The following is a 22551-nucleotide window of genomic DNA, read 5'->3' as shown; positions in this document are numbered from 1 at the left end:
AGTGTTTAAACCGTTTTCCAACACGAATGAAAAAAAATGCTTTCATTGATGAAGATTTCGACTTGGAAACGAGTAAAGACTGCAATAATCAGTTACATAAATCAGTTGTGGCGCGGCCAACAGGTTCAGCCACCCTCGATTAGTGGCCCGTTACACTTTTAATGGGCGATATTGGCTTCTGCATTCATTAAATCCATTTTCATGTTGACTGCTGCCATTCGTTTGAGCCATCTTAATAAAAGATTGATTAGTGTCAGACAGAGATTTGGAAGAACATGCTAAAAACACAACAATTATCTATTTCCATGGAAAATACACTTTTATTAAAACACAGGTATGAAAATGATAAATATTTTATGACCAATTCACGTGGCACAATTTACTATTGATGTTACGACGCACACTCGGGCAGCGCTTGCTAAACTGCCAGTGCCACGTACAGTTTATTACAGAGTCGAAATACGCGCATTACGAAATATAACGCGGTTTTCTGTAACACAAATCCAACATGACTTACCAACAAAACAGCGCCACACAGCCAAACAACAAAACTCACCGAACTGTGGCGTAAAGCAAGCCTTATTAACTTCTTCTCACAAATTCAATCAACATTAACTATGTTTAACCGCCTTAATCAAAAAGAATCTACAAAAGCAGCAGATTAACACACATGCAGCACAGCCAAACGACAACCAACACAACGAACGAAAAAAAGCCCGCCATCTGACCAAGACAATGGCACTCATTATTACGTAACTAAGCTCACAGCACCGGTAAACAAATTAATGGCGGCGAGAATCTACAATTGATGTAACAGGAACGACCACATGTTGGTAAGAGAGGTTATTGAAGTTTGCATCTGTGTGCACAACTGGGCATGCAGTAAAACACAAAATTTCATTGATCACCATATAAACCCATTTAGACTTTTCAGATCCATTGTGAAACTATTCAATAAACGCACCTTGCAACCCTAGCTTAAAGTTATTGTTACATCATGTTTTTCTTGAAACAAACTTTCCCACACTAATGAAATGCCTAACGTTTAGTATAAATGACAACTGCAGACTGTTTTACGAATTTTTTTTTAGCAAGGCTGTACTGAATTGTGCACGTGCTGCTATCAAATCAGAAATCAAATAGAAAACAAAACTCGCGACATTTGGGGTTTCCCCGGTTTCGAGAAACTAACACATGGTAATTCACCACTATCATTCTGGCAAAATAATTTTGCAAATTTGCAAGGTACAACAGGCATTTACTCAAAAATTGTTTTTTTTTATTAGAATCAATTTACAGGGATGAGCAAGCAGTTCAAACCTCTAAAAACATTTAAACAAAATTTTTCGCAGCTGTATCAATCAAAAAAATCGCGAATTAAAAAAATCGCCTGGTTTTGCGATTCAGCATAATAGCGGCATGCGAAAAACTTCCCTAATACAAAGAATTCTGCTCGGCGTTCTTGTAATAGGTGCCAATATTGACCAATATCAAGAGAACGGAAATTTAATGCTCTACAACATGCAATTCACAAATTTGAAATTAAGGTGCCGGATGACCTTCAAATTGCCCATTAAACACGACCCGCTTTTCGCGAATCAGCATAATGGCGTAATGTCGGCATGCGAAAAACTTCCCTAATTAAAATAATTCTGCTCGGCGTTGTTGTAATAGGTGCCAATATTGGCCAATATCAAGAGAACGGAAATTTAATGCTCTACAACATGCAATTAACAAATTTGAAATTAAGGTGCCGGATGACCTTCAAATCGCCCATTGAACACGACCCGCTTTTCGCGAATTAGCATAATGGCGTAATGTCGGCATGCGAAAAACTTCCCTAATTAAAACAATTCTGCTCGGCGTTCACGTAATTTGTGCCAATATTGACCAATATCAAGAGAACGAAAATTTAATGCTCTACAACATACAATTAACAAATTTGAAATTAAATTTAGAGGCAACACATGATTCTCATTATCTATCATACCCGAAAACTCTTGGCTATTGTTATCTTTCCGATAAGGGTTATTCCTCTGGTCACCCAAAGGTTCATTAATTACTATGTTCGCTTTTACAGGGAAGGGAGAAAGTTCAATTCAATTATTTCCAGATTCTTCTATTACCACCATAAGTCCGAAGCCCATTGAAGTCCAGTCTGTTAAAAGGGTTCATATAGTGATTCGGGCATACGAAAAAGGCAGAGAACTTTTCCATATTCACTTTGCAATCATTCATTTTACCAAAGTCCTACAAAATTTAAAAATATTTTGAGAAATCAGTATCCAAACCTTTTGTAAAAACAATGGTATCGTCTGCAAACAGGGATGATTTTTATTCATGCAGACCACGAACAAAGTTAAGGAGAGTGCTGGGTCACCTTATCTGACGCCACGCTCTATGACAAACGATTCTAAGAAATTTGGTGTAGAAAATTTACATATATGTGGAAGCATGGCAATGGTCCCTACTGTCTATCATGTCGAACAGCAACCGGATATTTGACCCTATATATCGGTGCGGTTGGAAGCCGTGTCGCTCCTTCGATACACCACCACGTATTCTTGCGTTGACGAATTTTGAGGAGATCTTGTAGTCCACGTTTAGCAAAGGTATGTTAGGGGATATAGAAAATCTTTCCCACTTTTAGGAAACAGGGTGATCAGTCCTTCAGATTGTTACGCACATAATTTACCAGATTAAATTTCCTTTCTGATGATATTGGTCAAAATGGCACCAATTACCACAACGCCGAGCAGAATTGTTTTAATTAGGGAAGTTTTTCGCATGCCGACATTACGCCATTATGCTATTTCGCGAAAAGCGGGTCGTGTTTAATGGGCGATTTGAAGGTCATCCGGCACCTTAATTTCAAATTTGTTATTTGCATGCTGTAGAGCATTAAATTTCCGTTCTCTTGATATTGGTCAATATTGGCACCTATTACAAGAACGCCGAGCAGAATTCTTTGCATTAGGGAAGTTTTTCGCATGCCGCCAATATGCTGAATCGCAAAACCAGGCGATTTTTTTTAGTGATACAGCTGCGAAAAATTTTGTTTAAATGCTTTTTGAGGTTTGAACTGCTTTCTCATCCCTGTAATTTGATTCTAATCCAAAAGAAATTAATTTTTGAGTAAATGTCTGTTGTACCTTGTAAAATATGGCAAATTTGCAAAAATATTCTGCCAGTTTTCTGCCGGAATGATGGTGGTAGTAATTCCATTCACGTACGATGCACGCGCGGGTAGTGAACATTACAGGCATAGTGAAGTCACTTTGGTCCATTTTTACTCGGTAGGCCTACCTACAGGTTGAAGTTTTATTTATACATTAGTACGAAATTGCAATAACGACATAAAGAGTATAATTGTGCAACTGAAAACCACGTTTCTTTACCTCTAGCAAAACTGTTAACTTTGTTTCAGGGTTTAAACTTTTACATAACCTATGCTTCGCTGCTTGTAACTATGAAACGGGCTATATCTTCATCCGGAGATTATCAAAACCTACATAACAAAAAGGAGAAAGGCAAGAATCATTTTGTTCAATGTTTTTTCTGGGTTTATGCAGTGTTAAATATTTTAATTAGGAAATCAAATTCGACAATCAGGAAAACGTATGTGTTTTTACATTTTTTGCAAGTAAAGCAGGTTTTCCTCGCTAAATATAAAAAGTTGATGGTGATTGTAACAAATTTATTTTACCAATGTAAATTAGTACAACAGGTCATAATGATGTCACTGGCACTGAGATGACCACTGCGTCATGTGCAATTTACAGTACATTGTTTTCCATGACATTTGCAGTTCATAGATTTTGAATTATGCAAAGGTTAGGTGAAAAGTATTATGGTGTTTTCAATCTCAAACAAATGTTTGAAATGTTGCCTGCCACGGTCCACACTAAGGACATAGTAGACTTTGTCTAATCACTCATTGCAAAAATCGACTTCCTCTATAATTATTTTGTCAAAAGATAACAAAACAATCATTGATCAGGCAACATACTTGTGCGCTGATGCAACTGAACAACTATTGGTGACTTCACATTTATTATACGATTATATTTGCACTGTAAAAAACAAGATATCATGCAAAACAAGAGTTTTGCACATCCACAGGGTAGCGGCGAAGAAAAAACAAGACGCTTTAACTTGTATATTATAGCATGCAAACGACCTTCAGTGTTTTTTTCTTCGCCGCACCCCCGTTGATGTGCAAAACTCTACGCTTATGAATATACATGTGACATTGTTTAATGAGGTTAATTCCAAGCACAACAAATAAATCACAACACTGTTCATGTCTCAAAAGTATACTAGTGGCTGCCTTTATTTCTCTAAATCACATTACTACCTTTTATTTTGTTGATTGACAGGTACCCATGCATCAGATGGGGTGGATCTTCAGTATAGTCCAGGTAAATACCAACAGAAATCTGAAAAAAAAGTATTGGGGATACCGTATTTGTATGCAGGGCCGTGCTTATATAAAGTGTGTTAAAACTTACTTTTTAGATCTGGAAGGAAAATATCAGGATATTTTAATGATTTCTTGGTCACAATTACATTCTCTCCGATTCATGGCCCGCACTGAAAGTATTGATTCAGTTGATTGGAATGCGAACAAGCATTTTTCTGTTATTAATGTGACAAGTCAAAAACTTGACACTGTTAAAAATGTGATGGAAGATTTTGGTCTACCACAAGTTCTGGCAACAAACCTAATTCACATGAATAAAACAACAAAGGAGTTATCCCCCTTGCAGTCTGAGTTATTTAGCCTGATGGCAAGCTACAGTGATATCCATTTTCCTAATGTGAACATTACTAAAGTAAGTAGTGTGTTGTTAGATTTGTTTTCTTTGCAAAAAATAAATGAAATAATAAATGCATATCGGAGAAGAGGAAAGACCAATCATATTCCCATTTTCGCTAAAAATGTCATATTGGATTTATATATACAAGCAAAATGTGCCACAGAAATTGAGGGATTATTGTCTAAAAATATAAAATATAACCATTTCAGAATATGTTTGAAATTCAAAATGTGTATTGCTTGCATTTGCTTCGCCATGTATTGAAGTCCTCTTCAGTAGTATTGAAAAATAATGCTCGGTTTTCAAAAATGACTTCTGAAAAGAAAGAACTGGTTGTAAAACGGGACCAAGGATTCGTACGACCCAAGGTAGTGATTTGTATTGCTAGTTTTTGTAAATTAATTACAATTACAATTAAATTACAAAAAAATACTGGAAGTTTATTTGCAAAAAAAGTTTGTTTGTTGCTATAAATTGGTAGAAACCGTAACTATTCCATTTATGCCTTAAGTTTTGTCTATTGGAAAAACTTCACTAAGTGTTACTTTTTTTGAATTTATTACTTTTTGGGCCCGAGAACCTTATGTATGAACTTGTTTCTGTTGGACCCCATCCCTTACTTGCATAAAACATCAGGATTATATTAGACTCTGGTAAGATGGACCCCTTAATGAGAAAAACAACATGGTTTGGTAAATATTAACTTATTTTTAAGCTTGGTAAAAGGTCCATCTTACCTTAAAAGACTATGGTCCCCTTCTGATTTACATTCTGCAAACAAGGATGTACATATACAATTGGTGAATAATGACAGCTTTACATTTATTTTCATGTTTGGTATCAATTTGAAACAAAAACAAATTTCCTGGAATACTGAAAAAATCAAATTAAAAGTAACTTTTTTAACACTAACATATAGTAGTAACTATATTGACAGAAGGGGCCTGCATGCGCTTAGTTTTGAAGTGCAAATAGAACATTTACCATAGGAATAGCATAAATTAGGTTAAAATTGGTGGAAAGCCTCACTAATCTGTGAACTACTCTTTACACAAATGTGTTCTTTCAAACCAGGGGCCATCTTACCTCAACAGCATGGCATAAAATTAACTGGCAAGAACTAAAAAAATATAATCATCTGTCACATTTCTTGTGTTTTCACAATCTTTGACATTATGTGCTTGAAATATATTGGCTTTAGAGTTTGTTTGCAGTCACCTAAAATGTTCAATAATTTTAAAGGCTCTTTTTCGCAAAATTATATCAACACCGTTTTCTGTTGTTGATTTTCTGTTTGTTAACATTGCAACAGCATAGCATATTGACACCTACAATTCGAAAAACTAATGTTTTTGAGTGAGGTCGGCACAGTGAAACAGTATAAACAATATTGTGAAATTTAGTGTTTATAAAGTTGCACTATTTATTTAGTAAATTAACAAAATGTTTTGAGGGACCATCTTACCTGAGGGGCATTCTTACATCAGTTTACCCCTATATCATGAATGAAACAGTTTAAAAAGTGGCTTCTTTTGAAAAATATGATAAAAAATAAAATGCAAGACATTTTTTAAATAAATCTGAAAAAGATTTGTAATGTGAGTGTACACATTGCACAATGAAAATAGAAAGATTTGTGAATGTGCAGAATTGTTCGACCAATGAAAACATTATTTGAATCAGCTTCCATTCAAACTTTACTGCACAACTGTTTTTGTAGGTCTTACTTCTGCTTCCTTTCCGAAACATTGCTTTGGAAGTGATTTCAGTGATCTTAAAACTTTTGCAAAAAGGATCCAAATTTGAAGTTAGCAACAAAAAAAGATTTGAAGAAGAGTTCAACGAACAACTTCCAGAGGACAAGTTTGTGAAAGATTATTGATTCTTGATTTAACGTTACATAGTATTGATTTAACGTTACATAGTAACTTTTTAACTTTATTGTTGTCAGATCAGACCAGGAAGAAGTTTTGAGGAAATTGAAAACCAAACCGGAGGATTACCAAGCGTTGTTTCAAGGTAATACAGATGAACACTTTCAAATTGGAATTTCTGTACACGGAAGTTCAGTCTGGCTCTACTCACCATTTTATTCTTCCGACATAATAGTGGCTTCTCCACTAGCATTGCGAAAGACAATCGGAGAAAAGGGTTCGTTTTATTCTTGTGCAAGAAATACTTTTTTTTTAAATCTTCTTTGGTTTTGATATGTTGTAGTATACAAAAAAAATCGTCATCTTGTTTATTTTTGTCAGGGGAAGCTCACTATGAACATGACTTTCTTTCTTCTATTGAAATTCTCATCATTGACCTTGCTGATGTTTATCTTATGCAGAACTGGGACCACATTCTTCACATAAAAAAGGTGAGATATTTATAGAGATATAAGAGCAGATTTTGTTCTTTTTTAAAATGATTGTTATGGCCGTAAATATGTAGTTCAGTGAACAAGCATGTTCTATTTAGTATAAAACTATTTTTTACTGTTTTTTCTCTGTGTAAGTTTTAACAAACTAAAACACAATTTAGGCTTAATTTGGTTTTTAAATTATCTATTTGTTCGGACAGTAGAATAGTTTACAAAACTCTACGTATGTCTTGCAGCATATGCACTTAACTCCGAAGGATTCTCATGATGTCGATTTTTCTCGTGTCTACAATTGGGCACTGGATGGTAATTCAAAGTACTATTGCCAAACACTCGTTTTCTCAAGTAAGGATTTTACCGTTAAATGATACACTTTTATAAGATTTGCTTGGTTGAGGTTTACATGTTGTATGTCGCAATGGTTGAGTTTTATACTAATGTCACTGTGTACAGTGTATTTGTAGAGTCTAAATACCTGTATAGCATAATGCATAAAAATACCTGAGAAACACACACAAGTAGTTATGTCTGCCACTGGGATGTGGAGTTTAGCATACTTGTTTTTTTTTAGAAAACACTTTAATTGAAGTACATCAGCTTTTCACTGTTATTCTTTTTGTTGATTTAGAAGTGATGTCACCACAGATCTACAGTGTGCTCACCAAACATTGCTTTAATTACAAAGGTTTAATAATGGCAAAACAAATTGATGAAAAAGGCAGCATATGTGAAATTCCCGTACAAGTGCCACAGGTAAATGATGAATGCAAAAAAAATGTTTTTGAATACTTTAGGATTGCTATGTCTGTTGCAGCATTTACACTCTCAGTGAAATATTTTAAACATAATAGAGCATTTATGCTTTAAAATCAAACACACAATACTTATTTTTTGTAGATATTTCATAAGATACCAGATGTGGGAAATTTGACCGAATTGTCTGAAAAACGATTCAAGTTTTTTGTTGAACATATTTTGAAAGGTCTCAAGACCAACAAAACATCACACAACATGATATTTATTCCACAGGTAAAAACAAATTGTGGTTTTAATGTAAATCAAAATGTTTTAAAAGTACTGAATGATACACTGTTGACAAAGTCATGTCCTGGAGTTCTTTTATCAAATTCGATAAAGGGGACACAGGAACACACATTAGCAAGGTGTTTGCGATTCCTCTATACGGGATTTGTCAATTTATTCACACACAAAAAAAACATCCGCAGTGTCACATCACATGTTTATTGTGTAGCCCAGTGGCGGATCTAGAAAAAAATATGAGAGGGCGTTCGGTTTCGGTACCTAATCAATGAAGGCGTTAGATGCGGTTACAATTTTTTCGGAGATTTACCGGCATGCAAATTCCGCTTTGAAAAGCAGGTAGCGCATTATACAGTGGTTCACGCGAAATATCGAACAACTTTCGTCCGCAAAAGCACAAAACTTTTTAGTTGTTTATGTATAGGTGCGCTAATCCAAGTTGAACGAAAAAACACAAAAACAAGCCTTATATTACGAAACAATACGATTGTATCCGTATCCTTGACTAAAGTATTACAGAGTGCAGCTTCTGTAAAGAAATTGTAGCAGAAATGAAAAACTCAAATGGTATTGTTGACGGGTTATTGACCAACGGCACGACAAATATTTTACCATCGATAATTTTAGGTAAAATTCTAACATTTTACAGCTAGACCAAATAGTGCCCTGGTAACAATGCATTAAAAAAGTAAATCGTGCGTAGAAAATAGTGGAGCATTTTATTGTGTCATTTTGTTTTTATATTCTGAAACTATTGATTTTTTTAATCATATTTGTACCTTTAGTACTATGACTTCGTGCGGATACGAAATTACATGCGTCGGGAAATGAAAACTGGAAGTGGACCGAAGTTCGTATTCATCTGCGAATACAGTGATCAAAAAACAGTAGGAAAAGCCAGGAGAAGTTTTTTCACCGGGCGCACGCCCATCCTGCTGTACACGGAGCGCTACCATTTTTACCACAGGTACAACTTACAATGTTTGGTAGCCATTTGATAAAATATGTTGGTATGAGCTAAATTACTTTGAAAAGTGTTGTTGCATCAGTAAAAACATCTCAAGCACAGTGAAAATGCGTGTATGTTGACCCGCTATAACCCAAAATAGGAAAATAGGCATCCGCATGCTTCATCGTGCTGTTTAATTCCGGTTTTAGGCCATTTATTCGTGGAATTCGGAACATCAGCTTTTTTGAACTTCCGACTTATCCACTCTTCTACAGTGAGTTATGTAACATGATGCAGCATGGGAAAAGTGAATCAACTATTTCAAGTGCTTCCATAACAACAATGTATAGTTCATATGAATGCGACAAACTCTCGTCTGTTTTGGGCGAAACGCGCGCCCGAGAATTATTAACATCTAAAAAAGGAATTCATATGTTTGTCACTGGAAAGCAGTCTTGACGCTGGTTTTCTTAATTTGGAATCAATGCTTTAAATACCATAAATTTCTCCATTCACCTTTTGTTGTTTGAACATGACACATTGTTTCTTGAAACAACTGAAAAGACTTCCGAGCGTGATTAATTTTTATGATGACATCCCATTTACTGGATAAGCAACCGTTTAGATCTGTGAAGTTTTTGTCCAAATTTATTGTTTTTTTTATCTGGTGCCTACACGTGAACTGTGAAAGAACTGTTTCGACCCCAGCATGCTCTTGGCTGCCACTAACTAACATAGGTACCAGATTACAGTTAAGCTTTATAAGATTTCAGAGGTTTTACACAGTGTTTGTTATCTGCGGTGGAAGGTTTTCATCGGCGAATACAAATAAATAGGGAGGTGAACGTACGAGAACACGAAACAAAAATTTGTTATTTAAAACTTAAAACTATCACATGTTACAAAGACGGAAATAAATTTTCCAGTAATCTTTACTAAACCTTTCGGTGTACTGTCCTGTACAGCTGCAACATAGACTTATATCAGTGCCCTATTATATGTCACAAGTTCCAGCAATTTTTTTCGGCAAACAAAAAGCAATTGATATGTGTATTATTGCAGAGGATGACCTTCAAAACTGGAAACTGTTGTGGATTTAACACTGATCAAATAAAAGTATGGCACATAACACAAACGCACATTCAACGCAACGCATTTTGATAATATATTCGTTGAAGTAACTTCCCAACTAACAGAATGATTGGTTGCTTTGACCCGTATGGTGGTCTTGAAACTGTAGTTGCTTGCAACAGTGGAAACGTTTACATTCTTGCGTTACGCAGGGTAGCAAGCATGATTGATGATTTGCTTTATTTCTGTACAAAAAAAAAAATAGGGTCATGGATCAAATAAAGCTAACTTTTTCCCAAAAGTAGCAACTGATGGATATAGGTTCATGAGAGTAAGATTTGAAAAATCAAGCTCCCGGTGAGGTTTGAACTCACGACCCTGGGCTAACCAGGCCCAACGCTCTACCAACTGAGCTCGTGGTTTCACGGGGTATATTGTGGCCAATTTACACTGGTGCGCAAGCGCACAACTTGCCAGGCAACCTTCATGATCGCAATACGTTAGCTGTGATCGCCAAGCAAGGACCTGCGCAGTGGGGCGATCCTGCCTGTCATGCCACTGCATGTAATATTACTGATGGAGACAGTTTACACAAATGCACCTGTTTTTTGTTAAAATACAAAACTGGTAAATTTAACACATTTCACAATTTCTGCGACTTGCCTTTGCCTTATTTGATCAGCACCATCGTCACCTAAAACTGACAAATCCCATTCCACTGTTTGAGTCATTCCTGTTTGCGAAGAAGAAGAACTGTCAACATTTGTATTTGTGGAAGTGCAATTTCGACAAATCTCCGGTTGCAACGTCAACGAGTGAATTCCACAATCGTGAAACAGCTTGTTGACTTGATGAGCTGTGTTGCTAAAATCACCTTCCAGGTGCATGACAATATGTACACTCGCAATAACACGCTCCTCTGACAACTGCCAGATGTGAAGGTCATGAATCGATACAACGCCTGAAATCTGAACAAACATTTAGTTAGAACACATGTCGTTATTTTTTGTGATAAAATAGCTGGGAAGGTAGTATTATTTTTTACCCAATCTTAATCATCCATAACATATTAAGTTATAATACATCATATCATTTAGTAGGTATAGCCTACACGGGGGTTGTCAGTTTATTGGTTTTATTGGAATTTCAAATAACCTTATAAACTACACAGCAAATAATCCACGTATTACAACAAGTATGAAAAAAAGATACATGAGAAAGATCATACGGGGTAAACCGTGAGAAATGAGAAAGTAACCTAAAGATTAACATATCATAAATCCGCCAAATTATGTTAATGTTAGGATTCTTTTTGATGCACAAGGATTTTACTGACCTTTTCGATCTGATCAACAATTTCATCAAGTTTCACATTACCAGGTGGGTTTTGCAACAAAATCATGGAAGATTGTTTCAACAGAGGTATAGTTGTTGAAACAATAATTAGTGAAATGATTATGCTCATCACAGGATCAAGGTAATACTTCCAGTCGTCCTTTGAACGCGAGTGAAAATGAATACAGTTGGCAAAATAACTAAACGATCATTAATTGTGCTGACGTTTGAACGTTATAGTGAATAAGCAAATGTTTTAACCGGTTTTTCATTGTTGTGCAACAAGTTGAACACAAATATCCAACCGTTAGAACACAAAATGATGCGAAATTGCCGTTATTATCAATATTTTTTCAAAACAGCAGCATGACGTAGGCTATTTTCCTAACCCTACATTAGCCTTCCCTGAAAATGCATAAAGTAACAAACACAGCAATAAACCAATGAAACTATGTAAAGTGGTTTCAGTATTAAAATTAAATAAAAAATAGTTTGACACAAAGATTAAAATTCGTACCTGAACGAAATAGATAACAAGAGCATTTGCAATAACGACTACCGATCCCAATGCGTCTCCAAGAACGTGAAGGAAAACACCTCGCATATTTAGGTGGGATCCTATATTATAAAATGAGGTTATTTGTTGCCAGTCTATAGTTTTCGATGCTAACATTATTTTGTTGGAAGTCATTGCGTGCGCGCCACATTTATTTTACATTCCTGTTTTTCTCTTTGGAAAAGTTTTAAAAGTTATTTGGAAACTTCACAAAGAAAACTTATGTTACAGTTTTCAATTAGCGACTCGTTTTTTTTTTATATACCAGAGTTTTCATCTTGATGGTGGCCGTGGCTATGGCCAGCATGACCATGACTGTGGTTGTGAAATAGAAACAATCCAGCAATGTTTATAACCAATCCCGCTGCTCCCACACCAAGAACAAGGAGAGGGCTCTCGATTTCTTCAACCTCAACTAATCTGAAATAAAGGCAATAATGAAGAAATGGGGTAAAAAGTGTAATGGTTGTTTGGATATTTCATACTTAAAGACGTTTCATTCTGAAATCGACTATATAGCCAACGGCACTTTTTCCGCACCGAACCGATTAAAAATTCACTGAATTTTATAACATGAAAATCGCGCGTCGGTTGCACTTCAGCATTTTTTCCATAGTATTCTGATAGGCCAATAAGAATACATCCTGCAGGTGAATTTTGATATTTAAAATTTACAAATAGATAGAGTTACCGAAACGTCTATATGAGACTATAAAGCCGTTTTTTGCACTGTTTTTCATCTGGAAAGCACAGCCTTATTCATTTTGTAGCAGGCAAATTAAGTCTTTTCAACAATTTGTTACCTTTGTATAGCTTCAATGACAATGTTGAAACACAACGCGAGCAAAAACACAGCGTTGAAAAAAGCTCCGAGAACTTCGGCGCGAACCCAACCATACGTATTGTGTTTACTGGTTTTGTCTGTGTAAATAACTGCGGTAAGTCCAACTAGGAGGCTGATTGCATCCGATAACATGTGAAAACTGTCCGCCACAAGAGCCACGGAATTAGTCACATACCTTTAAATAAAAAAAGGCGTTTAAATATATTGACGTAGGTCAGTGGGCAGTGGTGGTCCACGCAATTGTTTATTATACGTCAACCAATACTATTACTTCCGCTTTGTGGCATCTAACGTGTGGTAGGTATATTGACACTATGTATATAGTGGAGGCATTTGATAGTTACCTAAATCCGAAGCAAAACCATACCCCGCCTTTTAGGAAAATTAAGGGAAGCACCTTTTTATTTTAGACCGCGGTATTTTAATAATTTCCACCTTACTAATTTAGTCATATTTCCCCTTTATTTGAAAAATTGCCTGGGCTGATGTAAGAAGTTGATTGGGCCTGGTTTATATACAGGGCTGCCATTGATCTAGAACCAAAAACATCCCAAGGAAAACCGGAAAAATATAATTCAAACTGTTTCTTTATGATATACTGTAGGACCAGGGTTAACAAATTGGGGTCCGCGGTCCGTAATTATACCTCAAAAAATAGTACGTTTTATAAAGTGCGTATACGCAGAAATCACTGCAGTAATTTATGACTGGAATGGTTTCGTAAGCGTTACAATACGTACATTGCACAATTACTCTACTTTTAAATGTTTCTTAAACTATCGTTGTATCTTACGACCTCAAAGTTGTTTACAATTTTTTCTTTCTTACGTTTCTTTTACTACGCGTCTAAAGAATTCACACTTATATCTATTTTAATATTCGTTATTGCTGATATTGTTTGTAGTATTTTCAACGCTGATTACGTTGTAAAATGATGTGACTTAAGACAGGGGGGGCCGAAAAAAACAGGTTTACAAAATGGAGTCAGCGGCCAAAAAATTTTGGGAAACCCTGCTGTAGGAGACACAAGAGAGAAATTGCGCGACCTTTTTAGGTGGGTGATATTTCTCAACAGAGGGATGTCACACAAAACATGTTGCCAGGAAATGGAAAATAATACATTGACAACATAAAAATGAGGAAATGTTTTAGTAATAGGGGTTCTAAAAAGTACGGACAAACATTAGAAATACGGATATTTCAAACAATCTTTGGTTTAAAAAAAGTTATCCTCTTATCAACTTTATTATTACAAAATACGGATATCAATAACCGAGCTTTACAGAACAATTGCAACATGGATTGGAAGTTTCCATACGGTCCTATGCAAGTAACATAGGCTTTACTTATATGACGTGCCTTAAACTAACATTGCGGTGGTTGGTGGGTGGCCATAAACCCGCTACATACTGAACCGCTTGACAAGGTCTGTTGTCCTTATACCGTTCTGCAAAGTTTAAACTCCCAACCAGTTGAAGTTAGAAAAATCAAAAACACTTAATAGATTGATAAATTTTGTTCTCAAAAATTAAGTTCACCTTGAGATATAATTCACACCTAAGCGAATACACTGAGTGTTAGCTCTGTGGCCTGCTCTGCGTGTTTGACGGTAAGGCCCACGTCGTTTTTATGCTAAGACTAACATAAATAAATGAGTGCCACTCTTTTGAAACTCAAACCTATATCACACATCACCGCATCATTGACGCTTTCACAACATCTGTTTTACTGAAATTTACCTGTCTTAAAGAATATACATGGGTAAGATAAGTTAATATTTAATTATAGTTTCTATTGTAACTTACCCCACAACAATTTCAGTGAGAAAATATATGAAAGTCAATATCAGCATACAAATTAAGCGACTTCGTTTGCCAAATTCGCACCGTTGCTGCGTCATGACTGCTGTCGTTTTGGTACTGGAATCAACCAGACGTGCGTGGGGTTCTGAGTGCATGATCGCAAATATAACTTAATTTAATGTGTTAAATAACATCAATACATCTCCACATATTAGCAGGTCCCTAACTTCCTACAATCTTATTGAAATATACCAAACGAAAAGGCAAAGAATTTTGTTCAACAGATAAACGAGGCCGGTGGTAAACATTGACAAATATGTTACATATTGACGAACTGCACGTGGTTACAAGGCAAGCCCTTCACAACTAGTCGGTCATCTCCTTTCAATTGGTTTTCAAATATTATCATGAAAAAACTAGGATATCACACCAGCTTGGTTTTACTCGCATGCAACTTTACAACTTTGAATATAATTTTGTCTCACTGCCGACTGAAACTAGTCCAACCCATAGCCTGCCTTTCACTAAATCAAATATTTGCTGGTTTGGCGTCGTAAAGTTAATGTGCATTTAGGTAAACACAGGGGATAAAAAATGTTTGCGCAGTCTGCGTTTCTGTGATGACACAATGCTTGTGCGAGCAATTTTGTGTTCCACAAAAAATAAATTATTACACATTTTATTGAGCGGGAACCAAAATCCTATTTTTTTAAAATGGTACGGATTGGATTTTCCAACATAAAGCGCAATTCCAAACAATACCAGTAAACATTGCGAAGTGAAAAAACTTTCGCGTTAAAAGAACTTTGATATTGGGTTGGTTCTTTTGGGGAGTGAAGAGACGCTACCGTAAAGCGTTTGATAACCGTAATCAAATAGGGTGTTCTGGCTAAATGCGATATTGCACCAAAGGTTAAACAATAATCCTTTGGTGCAATATCGTAATAATAATTGTGCACACACTGTTATTTTTTGTCTGATCTCCACTTCATTTTGTCTCTATTTCGAGTTTTCCATCTTTGTGGAAAATGTCAATTCGTATGTATTTCTTTCGGTCATAACAACTTTATGAGTAAACCCGAAACCGGCGATCAATGCATCGACCACGAGAACATGGCCTTTGATAATACATGTTAAAGAGTTATAGTGACACTTGATGTAACAAAGCGACAATCGTATATAAAATTTTTAGCAGGTATATTTTGGTACAAATGAAAATTAAAAACAATTTTATGTACTTCGTGTAAAAAAACGATTACATAGATTTGTTTATGTACCTATAAGCTTTTTGACGTAAGCGTCGAATTTCGCAATCGCAACAAAACTAATAATGTAATTAGCCTATAAAGTTAGCAAAAAAAAAATAATCTGTCAAAAACTTGTATGCACTATACACCAGGCCTGTCCAACCTTTTTAGACTCTGTCTTTTTGGCGATTTTTTCGCATTTCTAATCAAGTTGAACCAATAATATGATTTCTGTGAGCTGTTATGCAGATATCCACTGTTTCGATCTATAAAGTCTCATTAATGCAGCTTGGTGTGACTTTTAGACGACTTTGCCGACCAAACGGCCAGGCAAACTTACACTTTGTGGTGACTATACAATCACAGTAATCCGTTGGGCACCAAACTAGGTGCATCCTACGGAGATCCTATGGCTTAGCAAATGTTAAACCATTAGTATTGTCAGGCCCCGAGTCACACGCTAAAATCGGCTCTTATGCCGCCACAACCAGTGACCTGCGGTTAAGTTCATTTCGCTGCGAAATTTAAAATGAGTTGGTATTTTACCTTACACCACGTTTATCTGCATGTTTCAGGCAAGCTTTGTGCAAAATTAGAAAAATTTCCATGGACCGGAAAAGTTTCAAATGTTCTCTTATATCAAGCGACTGCACCACCTCATGTCTTGCTTAATGTATGCTTGCAACCCAAATCACAGGTTTTTGCTGCCTCAACATATACCTTGCATAAAAAATGATCGTTGAAATCAATGAGAAATTTGTGTTAAAGTGATGTTGTTTTTCGAAAACCATTGAGTTCTAAAGCATGTTTTCTCAAACTGTTTGCCCCAAAGCAGGTTCAGGTGTGCCGCGAGAAATTGTATTTAATATGTCATAAACTATACCACTGTACGTGTCGGTTTTCTTGATGACACTAATTAAACATAAACAACGTTCGGAACTAAAAGCAGCCGCGAATCAAAGCAATTCGTTTACCTAACTGACCTAAAATCGAATAAAGAGGATCCCAGTGTGCCGCGAGCCGAAAAGGCTGGAAAACCCCTGTTCTAAAGTATGTATATAAATATATTTTGTTTGGTCAACATTAAAATCTTAAAATTTTTCCATCACAGTATATTTACGTTGTCATGTTGAAGATGTTTTTATTTTAGCTAAATTAACTGCAAATTCTGCTTATAATCGTACTCTGCATGCTAACAATAACAGGTGGTTTGATAGATTTACAGAAATGAAGACTGAGAGATAAGAAATAAAAGGGTTTAGGCATTTGTGACGTAACAATTAATAATAAGAGGATATAGTCAGTCTCTAGTATGTGCACAGTGCACTGATGTCAACTAGTATGCATCTGTAGGTGTATTTTTTATATCGTTTCTCAAAAAGATTTTGCCTAATGATCCATCACAGAAAACTGGTATATTATAATGGCAACTATACCTACTCGTTCACGTGGTGGCGCTAGTCATCAATGTACGTTGTTCGAACAAAAAAATGCAATGGTAAAAAAATGCCGATGTCGGGTAACAGGCTACAGTTGGTAACGCTTGCTGCTAAACACGAGTCAGTCTGCTACATCGCGTTTGTTTTCAGATGAGAGTAATGTCGGTAGACGTTCACAAGGCAAGGAATTTGACGCCAGAAAACACGCTGGAAAAAACGGAACCTACGTCAATAATAGGTAAAAATGTTACGCTTTGAAGTGGAGTTTCGTTATCATATTTCATGGAAACCATTTTTTCTTTTTTTGAAAATGAAAATTCTTTTGCGGAAGTCATTGTGTGTACGCATCGGAAATCACAAAGCGCTATTAAAACAATCGCCGAGTTTTTTGTTGTATGGTTTTTATTTCTGTATTTTTTACTGTAAACAAGAAGCAAGATATTTAAGTATAATAATCTGTTTGTTACAGACAAGGAAGTAAAAGAAATTGTTGCTCAAATCGATGTAAAACAAGAACCTAAAGATGAAAACGAGATGAAGGTGACAAATTACCTTTTCCGAGTTATTGTGTTGAATTGCTCTGGCCTGCATTTCCGTTATTGGGTTTAACCATTGAAAATGACTAATCGTTCCTTCTATTGTAAGAAAATGCCTGTTTTGATCAAGCGCAATGGGCTAGAAACAGAATTATAAGGAAGTATGGGGTTGAATTTCATTCCTACATCCGTAGTTGAAATCTGGATGTGCTTGTTCGTGACAAGAGAGGAAATCAAATAAACTTTCTTGTATTCATCAGAGCTTTGCCCAGAATACGATGAATGAACTACTTGGTTTGTACGGATATGAGCGCGTGGCTGAAGGTGAACTGAGTCGGTTTGAACAAGGCTCAATTAACACCAGTAATCACACGCCATCCGACGACGACAGTAATTCAACAATAAGCCACGAAAACCTTCGCGAAACAGTTCGTAAGTTATTATTTTGTGTAGAAACAGTATATTGTATAAATCTTTGATTTTAAAGTAAGCTTCAAGTTTGGGCTGTGTTTTGTGACCTAATCACCATTTCCAACAAAATTTATTGCATGGTGTTTTTACAACATAGCGATCAAGCAGATGAGTCGACGGAAGAGGAACGAACGACGAACTCACCCTGCTTGTTTAATTGACATGTTGGATCCAACGACAAATAACAGACTCGCAAAGCGGGCATCACTCACACCAACCAAACGTGGAGGAATTAACGAAACGTTGCTTCCACCTAACCCAACATCCCCCATTATTTCAAGTACAGTGAAAAACAAATAATTGCTATTATCTTTACAGGAGGCACTTTACAACTATTAAATCAATATAACAAAACGATTGTGGAACAGTTTTAAGTAAGGGACTGCTGCAGCGCCATGCAATGCGTTTTGCCTGAAATAGATGTATCATGTTTCGCCATGGGAGACGAGGTGTCTGGTTACGCTGGCAGCTTGTCACGGCAACAGCATGCCAGAAATTTACCCACACACATTTGACATACACACTTCGCACAAAAATTATTCAGTTTGTCTCGAGTTCATTTACGATTTCCCCTGTTTGCAGAAAATAGAAAAAGGGTTATCTTCGATGGGATTTCCGAAATGGTTTTAAAGCGATCGCATTAACTTGAAGCAATTTAATATTGTGTGAATAAACGCGTGCTGACAACATCAAGTATTACGACAGAAGCAGTTCGAGGATGTTTAATTGATATGATATAACGACCCGGATTAACTTTTCAGGTTCATACGACGAGGACATTTTGTGTGCTTGGTGTCGCAAACCCGGCAGATCAGCCCTAACACTACAAGAAAACGATGTCAGAAAATCTTTCTGTAGTGAAAAATGTTTTGCTTCCTGTCGACGAGCAAACTTCAAAAGAACACGAGTAAATTTAGTTACAATTGTTTTTGGACGAAATAGAACTAAATATGTTTGTTACAACGTTAGGCGTTCTTCTCTCGTAAAATGCAATATAAAGGCCTTTGTTAAATTCATTTATTTCCAGGTATGCGATTGGTGCAAGCAAGTTAGACAAGTTCGAGAATATTTAGACAATACCCAAAATGAAGGAAGATTGCAGTTTTGCTCGGCCGAATGTCTGGAGAACTACAAAATGGCTGTATTTTGTTCCGAAATCAAAAACACTGATGTAAGTTTAAACAAAGAGTTGTTGATATAGCACTATGTGCAATATAATGCATGCTACAAATACTTTGCTTGTTCTTCGAAGCAACTCTAATGATGTTTTGGACTTTCGTTGGCGCTTGACCAAAGTTTTGTTTCATCTAAAACTAGTTTTTGAAAAATATTTATCGGAGTAAAATTACTTTTGCAGAAAGAAAGATCGAACACAAATTCTCCAAATAATTCTGAGCATTTGGAAGAAACTGCGCAAGAACAACGTACATCAAGCGCCGAACTGATGGATTTGAGAACAAAACCAAATCCTGAAGAATTTCCCAAACGTTTGCCCAGCTCAGAAGCATCTGAAAATGATGGAATTCTGAAGCAGAACAACGTTAATGGGACTGTCTACAAAAACAAAACGAGGCGATTGAAAGACAAGGATTGCAAGTCACAATCGCGAGGTGGTCAAAGCTATCTACTGCGGGGACCTCCTGGTAGCAGCAGTAATGGAAATCATAGCTGCTTACCGAAAGAAAATACTTATACGATGAAGCACAAAACTGCGCTGGGCGGAAATGCGAAAAAAACATCTTACCAGAATTGGACAGAAACTGAACGGTTACATCATGAGTGGAAGGCAGCAGAAAGCTTGTTGGGTGGTTCTGTCAGTGGAGCTTTTAATCCGCTTAACATATCCATGCTTGCAAATGCGTATACCACGCCCAACTTTCCAAATCTCAACGTTATGCAAAATCTGGCCAGTACTGGTTTACTTGGTTATAAAAGTGCTCATCTGATACCAAATGTAACTGGCGGGGTTCCAATCGGGCCTGGTCTATCTAATGGCATCGGCCCAGGTATCCTGGAAAGGTCTCAAAATGTCGAAGGTTTCAACCCCAACAGTTTTATTCTTGGTGTGTTGGCAGCTGGTGCTAACAAAGCTGATGGCATGTTGCCAAGATCAAAGCTTGAATACAACCAGAGCCAAAATACAAGCGACCAATTAACTTTCGAAAACCCAAACAGTGACGTGTCTCATGGTGAATTACGTGCAACTCAACGTACGAACAGTTTAAATTTCGAAACACCTGTGCAAAATTCGGCCAATTCGTCTAATCCACTTCCCAAATCATCGACAAATGAAGCGAATATGCATTACAGGAAAGAAGACAAATCCTGTTTTCCCTTTCCCACTCTGTTGGTCCCTTTTCCTGTTCCGTTTCCTGTTCCAATACCTGTTCCAATCAACAATCATGGAAATGTGACAAAGTCGAAGCCCGGAACCAACCTCGCGAAAGAAAATACATCATCCCAAACCAGAAACAAAAATGTTTCATCGAAAGAAAGTGCTTCTGGTCCGCTGTCACCATCTTCTGCTATCGACTTAACGTGCAAATCAAAATACGTTTTTTCTAGCGATGTATCCAGCATCAAGAAGTGCAACAGCGAAACAATTGAAGGCGACGTGGCGAGCCCATGCAAGAAGTCAAAGCTGTCGACCTAAATTTTTTGCGTAATTTACAAATGTTCATCTTGAAAAAGCTGCTTGTTAGTTTTTACACTTGTAAGAATTTCCTGCCTAATAATGTGCTCTCGCATAAGTTGACAATAAGATGCAGTGAACTAACTGATTGCAATATTACTTGATCCAATTACAATATATTTTGGCCCAAACTCAAGCTTGTAAATTTTGGAGTCAGAGCTGTATAAAAGAAGTTAGCCATCCGAATCGTTGCAAAATATTTACACTAGGCCTTTGTTCGTGGTGACGCCGAAGAACCCAAAATCTAGGGTATCGGTTTACAATGAGAAATACACCCCTGTTTTGCCTGATATCATTAAGATCTTTGTGCCGAGGCGTTTAGTGCACGGTGGAAGTTCTAGCAAGTACACGCGGGTAATTTGATACGCCGGTGCTCGTATCCCCGTGTCCAACACACTTCTTAAGTTACCCATAATTTTAGTCATTCAAGAAGAAATTTCGCAAGGTAGGGCGATAATAGTCCAAAGCGGCTTCACATTCAGGACATGTTGACTTTTTTTTCAGCACTTGTTTATTTCTCAATGTCTCGAATAATATTTTGTTGTCCAATAAGAAATTTCAAGGTAGCAGACGGGTAAAAATAATTCCAAGATTTATGGCATCATTACATAATTGGATCAAACCGTTGTAATTTTATCTTGGGTTGTACGGTGGGAAAGGGAACTGCGCAATGCCTTTCATGCAAGCGTTTATTCCAACAACTTGCTTTGTTGTCGCACATAACAATATTGAAGATCATAAAATGCAGATGTAGACAACAAACTTTTTGAATTGCGACTCTAACTGAAGTCACGTAAAAAGCAAATAGAGTGAAAAGCCAAGCACGCTTTACAGGACTGAGCTGCACGGGATCGGATTTCAAGTGAGGCGTGCGTTCGGCAGCAGGGGCGCAGGATGAAATTAAACACCAGTGCGTCAATAACATTTTAAACCGACATGTCTCCATGCTTGTGGGTCGACTTTTTTTGCAAGGCGCGCGAAGTAAAAAGTAGACGCCTGTTCATTGTTGAGAACACGTTGGTAAAGGTAATTTAATCCTCTACTTCTCCTTCCACAATCCAATGCAGTCGCACAGAGATCACCTTTCGTCACGTGACAAAATGTGCTTGGATTTGTCCAAATAAAGTAAAACCATTCCATCTCCTCATAGTTAAACAAATAGCCTACATTTGCCGTAAAATTGTACCTGGCTTGAAGACAAATTACCAATAACAACTTTTTGTGAAATTGGAGTTGAAATGCTTTGAATATAGTTGACGAAATGAAGGTCTAATGGTTTCTTATTCCCTGTTGAACCATATTTAGCTTTTCCTCATCACAAAAAATCTGGTGTTTCTACTTGCACAACATGCAACACATTTTTTGTTTTCCGGCCATGTT

General features: G+C 36.6%; 3 protein-coding genes across 3 annotated transcripts; 2 read left to right on the top strand and 1 right to left on the bottom strand.

Annotated features, from left to right (window-relative positions):
- The first annotated feature begins 3431 nt into the window (after positions 1–3431).
- LOC145894744 (U3 small nucleolar RNA-associated protein 25 homolog) lies at positions 3432–9878 on the top strand. Its single transcript, XM_082983391.1, has 12 exons — positions 3432–3530; positions 4380–4421; positions 4519–4835; positions 5030–5188; positions 6541–6683; positions 6772–6971; positions 7076–7185; positions 7425–7533; positions 7817–7941; positions 8086–8217; positions 9015–9196; positions 9388–9878. The coding sequence occupies exons 1-12, from the start codon at positions 3470–3472 to the stop codon at positions 9635–9637; spliced, it is 1830 nt and encodes a 609-aa protein (XP_082839517.1). The 5' UTR covers positions 3432–3469; the 3' UTR covers positions 9638–9878.
- A 982-nt stretch (positions 9879–10860) lies between these two features.
- Positions 10861–14884, bottom strand: LOC145895665 (uncharacterized). Its single transcript, XM_082984464.1, has 6 exons — positions 14790–14884; positions 12944–13159; positions 12406–12560; positions 12102–12202; positions 11586–11744; positions 10861–11217 (listed from the first exon to the last, which is right to left on the bottom strand). The coding sequence occupies exons 1-6, from the start codon at positions 14882–14884 to the stop codon at positions 10861–10863; spliced, it is 1083 nt and encodes a 360-aa protein (XP_082840590.1).
- Positions 14885–17568: 2684 nt separating this feature from the next.
- On the top strand, positions 17569–21303 carry LOC145894579 (uncharacterized). The gene is made up of 7 exons (XM_082983200.1): positions 17569–17710; positions 17942–18012; positions 18269–18440; positions 18577–18759; positions 19241–19386; positions 19507–19650; positions 19837–21303. Exons 1-7 carry the CDS (start codon positions 17623–17625, stop codon positions 21130–21132), a joined length of 2100 nt encoding a protein of 699 aa, XP_082839326.1. The 5' UTR covers positions 17569–17622; the 3' UTR covers positions 21133–21303.
- The last annotated feature ends 1248 nt before the right edge of the window (positions 21304–22551 follow it).

This window comes from Ascidia mentula, chromosome 3 (genome assembly GCF_947561715.1).
Source record: "Ascidia mentula chromosome 3, kaAscMent1.1, whole genome shotgun sequence".
In the NCBI taxonomy this organism is placed as follows: domain Eukaryota; kingdom Metazoa; phylum Chordata; class Ascidiacea; order Phlebobranchia; family Ascidiidae; genus Ascidia; species Ascidia mentula.
Note: the sequence above shows the minus strand (reverse complement) of the source record. Positions and strands in the feature narration are given on the sequence as shown.

What these genes read in the sequence shown, in the direction of transcription:
- LOC145894744 (XM_082983391.1), top strand. Translation starts at nt 3,470, where the DNA reads ATGAAACGGGCTATATCTTCATCCGGAGATTATCAAAACCTACATAAC. An exon ending in CCAAACACTCGTTTTCTCAA is followed by an intron (nt 7,534 to 7,816) that starts GTAAGGATTTTA and finishes TTGTTGATTTAG; the next exon opens with AAGTGATGTCACCACAGATC. An exon ending in CGCTACCATTTTTACCACAG is followed by an intron (nt 9,197 to 9,387) that starts GTACAACTTACA and finishes TTCCGGTTTTAG; the next exon opens with GCCATTTATTCGTGGAATTC.
- LOC145894579 (XM_082983200.1), top strand. Translation starts at nt 17,623, where the DNA reads ATGAGAGTAATGTCGGTAGACGTTCACAAGGCAAGGAATTTGACGCCA. An exon ending in AAGATGAAAACGAGATGAAG is followed by an intron (nt 18,013 to 18,268) that starts GTGACAAATTAC and finishes TGTATTCATCAG; the next exon opens with AGCTTTGCCCAGAATACGAT. An exon ending in CCGAAATCAAAAACACTGAT is followed by an intron (nt 19,651 to 19,836) that starts GTAAGTTTAAAC and finishes TTACTTTTGCAG; the next exon opens with AAAGAAAGATCGAACACAAA.
- LOC145895665 (XM_082984464.1), bottom strand. Translation starts at nt 14,884, where the DNA reads ATGACGCAGCAACGGTGCGAATTTGGCAAACGAAGTCGCTTAATTTGT. An exon ending in CCATCAAGATGAAAACTCTG is followed by an intron (nt 12,203 to 12,405) that starts GTATATAAAAAA and finishes TTTATAATATAG; the next exon opens with GATCCCACCTAAATATGCGA. An exon ending in TTGTTGATCAGATCGAAAAG is followed by an intron (nt 11,218 to 11,585) that starts GTCAGTAAAATC and finishes ATGTTTGTTCAG; the next exon opens with ATTTCAGGCGTTGTATCGAT.